Raw genomic sequence first — 12,080 nt, 5'->3', positions numbered from 1 at the left:
TCATATTTGCTTTAGAGAGATGTTATTCAACAGTTTAGGAGTTATATAATATTAAAACTCTCTCTCTCTCTCTCTCTCTCTCTCTCTCTCTCTCTCACACACACACACACACACACACACACACAGACACACACATACATATCTCATCAGGTACAAAGTTACAAGGTACATCATAAAAATTACCACATGCTATTAACAGTAGCTAAGATATATTCTTGAAATCCATTAGTCTGAAACTTAAACCTAAATTTCAATCTTTAGCCAATAACATAGGAAGAAAAAAGCTTTATATAGTTTTTGATTCTGTTTTTAACTATTTTTTATTTATAAAGCTGAATAAGGTGTATTTATTCTACACCTAAGTGCCTATAATCAGCACTGTCATTGGGCTGAACTTTTACAAAATGGAAAACAAATGCAACATATCAATGTAAGCAAATAAACAAGTTTTAATAGGAATCTTCAACTACTATTGTTGCTTCTCTTTGTCTCTAGATTTCAGAGTTGAAACAATACCCAAGAATTTGGTTCTCAATTTTCCAAAAAAAACCTATATCTTGTTATACAGTAATGGCTTGCTGTTTACATCTTCCCAGTTCAATTTTTACCATAAACATTCCAGCTGAAGCACTTATCACCTTATAGCTAACCAATTAAAATATTCTAACATTTATTTTCAGGTCCAAGTTTTTGACCGCCCAGCCTATTTACATATAGATATATATATACACACACACACACACGTAGATTAAATTCCAACATATTATATTCCCCAATATTATTTCCCAACTGAAAAGGCTTTATGAATCTTCACTGCCTATGTTGTAATTTTTAAATGTATTTAGCATTCAAGGAGTTCCACAGTCTAACTAAATATAACTTTCCAACTTATTTTCCAAAAATTCTATAGGCAGACTTTCGCAATAACCAAAACAGTTCATATACTTTCCCATAAAATTCCCTTGGAGAGTATCATATCCACATTTTAAGTCTTATTATTCAATTCCAGTCAGGCCTAATTCATCATGTAAAGTCTTATCTGAAGACTAGTTTTTTTCTGTAGTCACATTTGATCACCCCCATCCCAATCTCACTAATGAATTTATTGAGCTTTTTGAATGTATTCTATGTACTTCATTGTTAGATAGAATCCACTTTCCTCTAATAAGGAGTATAAAAATTGCATGTTATATATTTTTTATTTTCTCACATCACCTAATCCTGCTCAATGCCTATAAAAGGCAATCAATAAGTATCTGTTGATTGATTTTTAGATGCAATCTGAGCATCAGTGCTCTTCTTTCTGATGAGCTGGAAAATGGAACATGGAGGTTCACTGGACTTGATTAGAGGTGAGACTCAGAATACTGAATTAGATGTGGTACACTTCTGCCTCATTTTGGATGTGTGGAAAACAATTCTGTGTGCTTGCTCGTTATTTTATTATTAATTCTTAATTTTCTTGCAGGAGTTAGAGAATGAGGTCTGCACTATACTTGTAATTCTCTTAAATTCTAGGTACTATTCGAAGCATTGATAGTATGTCAGTGAACAAGATACTCTTTTCTTAGATCTTGCTTTGCAGTAGGTGAAAACAGAACTAACTTACTAATCAAATAAATAAATAAATAAGGTGATTTCAGACGGTGATAATTACTTTAAATAGAATGCATGGTGCAGTGAAACTAAAGGTGAGAAGGAAGAGGCCATTTCAGGTTAAAAAAAAATCTGTTGAAGTTGCAGCCGAGACAGAAATAGTGAGAAAGAGCTATTCATGGACTGGGCAGGGCCTTCAAGACAAAGGGATTTGTAAAAGTTCAAAGGCTGAGTCACCAATGAGTTTGAGGTGTTTAAAGGGAAAATTACTAACGCTTCTGGTAACTATTTACAGGCTACAGGAAGAATAGTAATGAGGGGAGTTGGAGAACTAGATGTAGGTTGGCGGTGGAGGAGGACGGAACATGTAGCTTCTCCTTACAGACCACTGAGAGGAGTTCAGATTTCACATTAAATGCCGTGGGAAGCCATCAAAGGTTTTAGTTAGAGGAGTCTCATGATCAGGTTTATAGTTTTAAAAATGACTTTTAGGCAGGGCGCAGTGACTCACGCCTGTAATCCCAGCACTTTGGGAGGCCGAGGCTGGCGGATCACGAGGTCAGGAGATCGAGACCATCCTGGCTAACACGGTGAAACCCTGTCTCTACTAAAAATACAAAAAATGAACTGGGCGCGGTGGCGGGCGCCTGTAGTTCCAGCTACATGGGAGGCTGAGGCAGGAGAATGGCGCGAACCCGGGAGACAGAGCTTGCAGTGAGCCGAGATGGCGCCACTGGACTCCAGCCTGGGCGACAGAGCGAGAGTCCAGAGCGAGACTCCGTCTCAAAAAAAAAAAAAAAAAAAAAAAAAAAAAAAAAAAAAAATTACTTTTACAATTCTGTGGAGACTAGCTTACTGAAGATGAAAACAGATAAAGGGAAACAATTTTTTAAGTTATTGCAGTGGAGTATGCAGCATGGAACAGGATGACAGTCAGATAGGTGTGAAGAAGTTGACAAACTCAGCATATATTTAGGTGGTGGAACCAACAGGACTTGCTGATGGACTGGATGTGAGGAGCAAAGGAAAAGAGATAAAAGAAAACGTTGAGGGTTTTAAGAATGAGTGTGTCATGAGCCCGCTTTAATAACATTTCTAACAAATGAAGAGTTTTGTCTATGTAAGAGGAAGTGCAAGACAGAATGAGCTAAATTAGAGAAATTAGAGCAATAAAATAGAGCAATATTATTTTAATGGATGATGTTAGGAGGCAGAGGAATGAGCTATCAAAGGAGACCAGATGTGCAACCTGCACGTGACACAGGGCCCTGACTGCAGAAGGTTCCCACACTTGGTTTATTGCTTTACCATCACTTTCTTAAAATTCTTAATACTTTTTTTTAACAAGAGGCCCTGCATTTTCATTTTGCACAGGGCCCTGCAAATTACGTAGTTGATCCTGCTAGAGAGTCATACTCAAGAATAGAAAGGGAATTTTGAGAATGGGTTAACAGTAACTAAAATGATGGCTTTTGTAGCCAAGATTTTATAACTCAGATTCAGTATACCATAGGTCACTGGAAAAGCTGAGAACTACGTTTTCACTTTCTAAAGTGTCTGTTGAGTGCTCTCTACCATAAGACTGACTGCTTCTTATTGCCTCAACCAAATTTGTTAATTTCCATGTGACCTTATATATAAACTTATATAAAAATATTCTATGCATACTTGAAATTAACTTTTTGATAAAGGGTAGAAAGTTTAACATATAAATACTAGAGTTATTACTGATATTATTTAAATTCTAATGTCCATATTTTTGTGATTTTTGATATGACAAAAAGATAGGTATTTAATATATTCCACTGTAATTTTGATTTTATCTGTTTCTTCTTGAATTTTTATTTTATTTGCAATGTTGATTCTAAGTCATTGGATGGAAAAATTCATTTGTGGTATGTCTTAAGTAAAGATTACACAGTTGATCCTTATAACATAATTATCGATGGTATTTGATAAATTTTATCCTTGAATTCTGCTTTTCTTGATATACTATATCTATCTAAAGTAATGTTATATTTTCCATTTTTTACTTGTCAATATTTCATTATTGTTTTGCTTTTGATATTTCTGTGGTATTTCTTTTGGGTATATCTTTCATAAAAAGCACATTGTTAAATTGTCTTACTATAAATTGTTTAATCAATTCACATTTATTTTCATAGCCTTTAATTTATACTTTCATAATAGTATTTAATTTTTTGTTTTTCCTTGTTTTGTTTTCTTACCCCCATTTTCTGTTATACTGGCCAAATTTTTGTAATATTTCTATTTTCTAGAGCAATTTTTTTTCTGGTTCACCTAGTTAGCATCTGCTTACCTCTCAGATGTCAATTCGAAGTTTCTTTGAATACCCCACACAACAGATTCCACCTCTCACCTTACTACCTCCTCTCATAACACCAGACACTTTCTTTTAAAGCCCCTATTATAGTTTAGAATTATATATTTGTTTGATTGTAATAGGATACTGGAACTTGTAATTGGTCAATTATTCTATAATGTCTATTAAAGCAGAAATTCATAAAGAAATGTAAATAATATTTTTTTTAATTTTAACATAAACCTGTAAATGTAGTTTTGCTTATTCTTTAATGAACACCTGTATTTTAATTCCTAAAAGAGGAACAAGAACTTCTGCACCCTAGCCAGGGAATCTGAGAGAAGAATCTGCTTTTTCAGTACTTTTACCCAATCATTTAAAGTTGTGACAGTCACACCTAATGCTACATAGCAATGATTGTTAGTGACTTTTCTTTACTGCATTTTTTATAGCATTCAAGTTAGTTTTCATCGAATAAACACTTCTCAAAGTTTTTTTCATATTTAATTGAATTACAACAATACAAAACAACCATAACATAGAAACAGATTTACAAACGAACTCAACAGACTCAGGTTTAGCGTAAATCCCCACTGGCTGCCGTGTACATTCTTGGTGGATATTGACAAGCAATGAACCGCTACTGTTCAGAGTACTATGGACATAATCCAGTAAATGTCACAGAAAGAAAAAGGTTTTTTTCATTTGCTTTTTGGTTTTATATCTTGCTAGTCATTTAACTTGAGAAAGTATAGACGAACTAGTTCATTTAGTAACTTTACTCAATAATGTATCATTGGCATGTAGGTAAATATTTAACATATAAATGATGCCCAATAAATATGTGTTGATGAATATGAGTTTTCTTCTTTCTTTTTAATCTAAAAGCCCTCTGCCTTTTTTTTTTTTTTTTTTTGGCCAAGCGCGGTGGCTGTCACCTGTAATCTCAGCACTTAGGGAGGCTGAGGCAGGCAGGCAGATTACTGAATGTTAGGCATTTGAGACCACCCTGGCCAACATGGTGAAACTCAAGTCTCTACGAAAACCATAAAAATTAGCCAGGTGTGGTGGCACACACCTGTAATCTCAGCTACTCAGGAGGCTGAGACAGGAGAATCTCTTGACCCTGAGACCCTGAGAGGCAGAGGTTGCAGTGAGCTGAGATAGCACCACTGCATTCCACCCTGGGTGACAGAGCGAGACTCTGTCTCTAAATAAATAAATAAATAAATGCCACATTTTTAAATGAATGTCCTGAAATTTCATGCAAGCTTGAACATAGAGACCATAGAGACTATCGTATTATTTTCAAAATATTTTTCAAATATTGTGATTTTTATACTAATTTGTAAAAGTACCTCGATGTCTATTTCAAAATCAAAATATGAGAGAACAGTACTCAAGATCAGTTATCAGTAATTTTTTCCAATATATTTGACCCCTTTTTGCCATGGTAACCTAGTTGATCCACCTGAAATCCAAGTGGCTCCATATGACAGGGTTTTCCGTGCAGTCTTCTTTAAAATAAGCTTGCCTCCAACATACCACATACTTCTAGCCTAAGGAGGGGTACATATACCTCTCACTCTTCATTTTATTTTCATACCCTCTTTTCCTATTCTTCTCAAACCTCTTCTCTTCTCTCCCTCCTCCTGCACCTCTCTCACCATTACCTCTATGCTACTGGTCACTCTCTCTCATTTATTTACTACATGGCTCCGTGTTCTGTCCTCATCCTTCATCTGTCCAACACCCTGCCTCTTAGTTCCTAGATCCCCTACACCCCAAATTCCTTTTTTATCACTTCACATTAGCCTTCTACATGCATAGCCATATCTTCCAATAAAAGTTGCTCTTCCGATAAAATCTTCATTTGGAACAGCCCACTCTCCCAATATCACTCTCCACCATTCCAGAATACTAACTTTTATGGCCTCTCTCCTAAACTCCTTTGCCAGTAATCCTCTGGTTTTTATCCATTTTTCCTTATTCATTACCTGTTTCATGACTCCACTTCTTTTCTAGATTGATGTAGACTTTCTGTAACTAGTGTGCACTCCTTGTCAACATGCATAAATCCCTCCATGTCACCTACCTTGAGCTCTTTAATCAAAATTCCAAAATGAATTTTACCCAATCAGTGAGACATTGCTACAGAAAATCACAAATCCCTACTGACTAAATTCAGTTTATGCTTGTGATCATAAATTTCAAATGGACACTCATTTAATCCATAAATTCCTGATGCAGTCTACTGTTTACTATTTACTATGCTACCCTAAAAATTCTCTGAAAGTTTTACTATTTTCCCCCAAGTCGTATATTCAACTAATGATGTTTTCTAATATTTCATAGAAAAATGATTAAAAAAAGAATTGGTTTTATTTTCCTTTTATCAAATATTTCTACTGACTTCTTTCCACAAATAATTTGCATTCTCAAACTAAAGTAGGCTAACTGTGCATGCTTATAACTGAAGCCTGCCTGTCCCTTTGAAATACAGTTTCTATTCCTTTTGACTCATTCATTGACCTCACTCTTGAATTTATCCTCATTCTCTCCAACATCCTCATTCTCTCTTCATTGTATTACTCCCATCTACCAATGTTTTAATGTAGTTTATCTCACATTAAAATATCTCTTGACCTTGTGCCTTACATCTCCAATAGCTTGCTTTTCAGTTGTCTTTCAGAACATCTTTCACCTCTCTACTCTTGAAAGCATTCTTAGGAGGTCACCAATCACCTCTTCTTGCCATATCCATGGTATGTAGCCTGATCTTATCTTATTCTGTCATTCTCAACATTTATCACAGTTATTTACAGCCTTCTACTGAAATACTTCCTTCTCTAATTTTCTGTAACACCATCCTTCATTTTCCCTCATCTTCCAACCCTTCATTTCTTTGAATACATTCTGTATATATAAAATAAACATAAATAATATATAATACATTTCAATTGTTATACATATATATAAAATGTGATTTTTATACTAATTTGTAAAAGTACCTCAATGTCTATTTCAAAATCAAAATATGAGAGAACAGTACTCAAGATCAGTTATCAGTAACTTTTTCCAATATATTTGACCCCTTTATATATATATATATATATATATATATTTCACCTGGAACTGTGATATATAGTTTTATCTATAGATATAGTTGTATATCTATAGATATATAGCTATATCACAAGGTGGAATTCTTTGACAAGCCTTTGCTTCTCTTCTCTTGGTGATTTTTTCTCAGTGATTTTTAAAAATACTATTTATAGGCTCATTAATTTTAAAATCATGTCCCCAATCCTAATCATTCCCCAGAGTTATAATGGCATCTTAAACTTAACAAAGCCATGTCAGTACACTTTATTTCCCCCTGTCACCACAAAATCTGTTTTTATCTCAGATTTTTATCTCTCAGTAAATGACAGTTGGATAGGCTTAAAGTCATTCTTGATTGCTTTCTTTCCCTCATTGCCTCCATCTCCAAACAGGTGTATCTAAATACTCCTCAAGACCTCGTATATATCTGTACATAATTTAATTCTCTATCTACAACTCTAACCCCATTGCCTTCACTTCTTAGCTGGGCTACAAGAGAACTTTCACATCAACATTCCTGCCTTCATTTATTTTCCATGCAACAGTCAGAATAATATTTTCATAGACAAATTACATCATATATCTATCCTACTTGAAAACATTCCAATAGTTTTCCACTGCCATTTACAAAAAAGAAAATGTAATGCTGTATCTGGTACTATAAAACATAATGTAATCTTCCTATTGTTCACTTTATAAATCTCTGATGTCCTCTTATACCTTTCTCCTCTTCTGTCTTGCCTCTGCACTGAAACTATACAATTTGGTTCTGTCCCTCCATCATGCCTACCTTACTCCTAAATTAATGCCTTGACCTTTTTGGTTCCTTTCTTTAGAACAGCCTTCCAAATATCATCACCTGGCACCTTCTCATCATCATGCCTCAGCTCAAAGGTCACTTGGTAAGAGATGCCTTCCTGGATCACCCTGCCCTGCTGCCACAGTTTCATTTTAGAGAGTTCACTCTGGCTTCAGCGCAGACAATGGATTTAGAGAAAGGAAGTCAGGCTAGAGGCAGGGAGCCCAAATTGGATGGCAGTTAAAATTATCCAGGTGAGGGTACTGCCAAATCGCTCACAGGAAGCACTGGTTTCAATCCGTAGATTGACTCTTCCTTTTTCAAAAACCTAGTTCTTGCATATGTCCAATATTTTTTTATCCCTCGGAGTACAGACAGTCAATAATTATTTTTCAGGTTTGGGATTTGAGGTGGGATCTATCAGATTAGATGTTAATCTCTGTTCAAATATTTCAGGATCAGACAAAAGAATAAATAACAAGTTTTAGAGTTCCTCTAGTTTCACTTGACAGCATGGAGTAACAAGGGAGCTATAGCCAGAAAGAGCAGAGACATAGCGTTTCACCTTTCTGCCAAGTCGTTTCTTTTTGTATTTCTCAGAGCAGCAGGCATTAGCTGGGTCAGTGGCACTCTTTAGAGCTGGCACCACTCTCTTCATTTGGAGCCAGTTGTAGCACTGCCTTGTTTTATTTAAAAAGCCATACTTGCCAATGTAACCTGGGAAGCAGCACTGTGGCAGGTTGTCCCATGGAATTGACTCCAGTGTTTGGTATAAATCTGGGGGAATAATGAAATCCATTTGCACTTTCCATCAACTGCCCTTGGCTCCGGCTTCTGCTGGTGCAAAATAAAGTATGTTAGTGAGATTTTATAGTACAGTTTCCACGCCTTGTATCTAGGCAGGTTTATTCCTTCCTTGCAAAGGTTCAGTGGATGGCTAACTGTCATTTCATCATGTCCATTGTTACAGTTTATTCTGTAGAAATTTGTCAATATTTTCCCAATTTGAGTGGCATCCTAGATTTTAATATTGTTAGGGATTGTCATTGTATTATTTCTGTCATTTCAGTGGAAATTCAAAAATGAGGCAGGAAGTTTAAATATGTGAGCTCTGATTGCCATATTACATACACATGCAACCGATGTTGCAGTACCATACCCACAGGTTTGTGAAATCATGCCCTTTGTTTCTTTCTCAGCTTCTGATACCATATTGTCTTCTCTGTGGATTTTTAAAATGTTTATACTAACTGTATGGAAAGTCTTACTTTAAAAAACCTGAAATATATCACAATCTGTTATTTATATTTATCCAAAAAGTTCCGGCCTTCATTTTTGTCCAAAATAATAACAATAAAAAACAGTAAAATTAAAAGCTCCACTCTATAAAATGCCTGAAGGTACTATTATTTATCTTCTCAAAAATTTGACTTTATCTTCACCTCATTCCTGGGAGAAATGTGCCAGGTTTTTACTTAACTTTTGTTATTGTGCTATTAAGCTATGGATCACTTCAGGGGCAGTAAAATTGAAGCATCATTTTATTTTATTTTTTTGAATGTCAGATAAGTTGATTATTTCAGGTGTACCTGACACTCAACACATTAAAATAAGAATTATTTTCTGTGTTTAAATAAATAGATATACATAGACATATACAGCAATGAAGGGTGTAGGTCCTCTCATGAACCTTATTGTAAAAGTCCTTAATAAAATACAAATTTAGTTTTTTTTCTAAAAATTAGGAGTTGACTTTTGATGATACCTCTGCACAGATCCCACTATAGAGTAAGTACTATAAAATGTTGCTCCCTTACAAAACATCATATCATGAAATTCATGACACTTGTATAAACAGTTTATGTTAAACATATTTAATGTCAAACCCAGGTGAAGCCCCTACGAAATAAATTTCAGTAAAATAGGAGACAGAGAAATGAGTTATTTTTTCATGACTCACATTATAAGCTTCATACTTTTAGTGTATAAACTGGTTTTAGCAAAAAAAAAAAAAAAAAATCTCCCCAATAAAGCAAACGTACAGACAAACAAACAAACACCTTACCATCAAACTGGGGCTTTTGAATAATCATTTATGCTGATGAAGTTTTGAATGCTCATGAGCTAATCATGCCTTTTAGCAATGAGCTTCTGCCTCTTACTATGTTTAGACACATGCTTCTTATTACAATGCCATTTCATCAAATCCCAATCTATTCTATGATCATGATAAAAATGATAATCTTCAAATTACTACGTTTCTCCTTCCACTTGAGTGAACTAATGGAAAGAATTCCATGTCTGCATTCACCACGGATACCCAGAGGAATACAAGAAAACACATGTGAAACTGAAAGAATGCCTAAATAACTGGATAGCTGCTGATCAATATACATTTTTGTATGTGTTTAATATGCTTAGTGTTCTGACTCCCTGAATATCCCCCATGTATTCAAGTAACCTAGGCTGCTTCTCATACCAGAGACAAATGTAATTTCTTTTTGATTTATTTTTAAACATATTAACTGCATTTTATTATGTGGAAGGAGTATGACTGCCAGACTAAGACAAGGCTGAATTTGCACACTTCTTGGCCATATAACTTTGGTTAAGTTACTTCACTACTGTGAGCTTTCTGTTAGCAGTAAGAGAGAAGTCATTATAGCTACTGGTCTGAAGAGGAAGAAAATAAATAATATTTGCATATTCATTTGGCCCAGGCAAGAATAAAGAAACTTCCCCAGGTAGTTTATTTTCTGAGGTCATTTTAGTAAGTCCTGACAACCATAAAAAATGAACTTAAAATGATGATCTTTGTGGTTCATTGACGAAAATAATTATTCACATACAATAAGTTAATTGATTATGAAGTACATTTTTTGAAATGATGCATTGTCTTAAATATATGCTGCTTGGAAAATGATAATATTTTAAGTGTTTGATTTGCTAGTTAGACAATGCATTTTGCATTTCTTAGAGCTACTGGTTCTCTGTTACTAAGTTTTAAAACAAAAGGTAAGGACCAGTATAAAAGCCACATAAAAAGTTTGCATTGCCCTCACCCCAGCTGAGCAGTAACTTTGAATAAGGCAGTTGCATGTTAGTCATCTGGTGTGACACTAGGAATTGCAACCCATGTCCCTTGCCCCAAGCCTGACTTTTTTAAAACTAATATTTACCCCCATTAGAAATAAAATATAGACTACATTTTAAAGATCTTGAAAATTATACAATAAGTAATTAACAGAAAATTTAAACCTAGAGGCAATCATTTTAAATTGACTTTTTGATGTACTTAAATTTTCTTTAAAATTCTTTAAAATGTCAGTAAATGTCAGTATATTTTTATATACATACATTTACACACACAGTGAGAGACAGAGAGAAAGAAAGAGAGAGTTCTATCTGCTGACCTTGAAGTCTTTTCCTCTGACTCAAATATATATTTATTTTATAAAACATGAAAATATATGGGGACAGATTTTGAATCTCCTGCAGATAGCCATCGCTACTATGGATTTTGCTTTCTGGTTATTGTACATACCCTCAACTGCAGAGAAATTTATTCAAACTCAGTACTTGCCAGCAGCCCCAATATTTGAATTTCCCTGGTTTTGCTCATTTGAGTGCTGGTTAAATATCTTGGATTTCTCACTGGATACACACATCTTCCTGCCATGGAAGAGATTACAAACTTCCAGTGCCATATGGACTGAAATGTTAAAATACCCATTCCCTACCTCTAATTACTTCTATGCAATAAAATAGAAATATAGCACAAAACTGTAATCATAAGGAATAGCATATTTTCAATAATGACTATTTTTGAGATTTTCAAAATAACAAATATCAAGCTTTTTTTTCAGAAAGAAGAAAATTACACACATGCTCCTCTTTTGCTGTGGACTTAAGCAACTTCTTCACAGTTAATTCAATTCGTTCTGAGGATTTGGGAACATGATAGACTTTTTCTGAGCATGCCCTGCTCTGGCTGATTTTGTTCTCTTGCCCTGGGAATACTGAATTACACGGAGCAACCAACAGAAAGAATTTTCAATCAATTGTCTCAAAAGGCTGACTGAACTGCTATTTCTTTCTCCTATTGTTGGCGTTGTCTGCTTTCTTTTAGCAAAAACTGGTTGCTCTTTCTGTGTGTATTCATTAACATTAGTCAGTCCATAACACTTGAGCATTGAAATAAAATGGTATCTGGAATTCACTCCTCTGTGAATGCAAACTGAGAACAACTGAAGAGTC

General features: G+C 34.7%; 1 protein-coding gene across 2 annotated transcripts in view; it reads right to left on the bottom strand.

Moving 5' to 3' along the window:
* The window catches only part of LRRTM4 (leucine rich repeat transmembrane neuronal 4), a 782,577-nt gene that overhangs the window by 709,706 nt on the left and 60,791 nt on the right, over window positions 1–12,080 (bottom strand). The window contains exon 4 of one of the 2 annotated variants that reach the window (XM_028832350.2): window positions 7,131–8,657. The exons of the other annotated variant lie outside the window; for it this stretch is intronic. Coding sequence (XP_028688183.1) covers window positions 8,514–8,657 — 144 coding nt within the window. The 3' untranslated portion in view covers window positions 7,131–8,513. Of the gene's footprint in view, window positions 1–7,130; window positions 8,658–12,080 lie in introns of those variants that run through there. 2 annotated transcript variants of the gene reach the window in all.

This window comes from Macaca mulatta, chromosome 13 (assembly GCF_049350105.2).
Source record: "Macaca mulatta isolate MMU2019108-1 chromosome 13, T2T-MMU8v2.0, whole genome shotgun sequence".
NCBI lineage: Eukaryota > Metazoa > Chordata > Mammalia > Primates > Cercopithecidae > Macaca > Macaca mulatta.
Note: the sequence above shows the minus strand (reverse complement) of the source record. Positions and strands in the feature narration are given on the sequence as shown.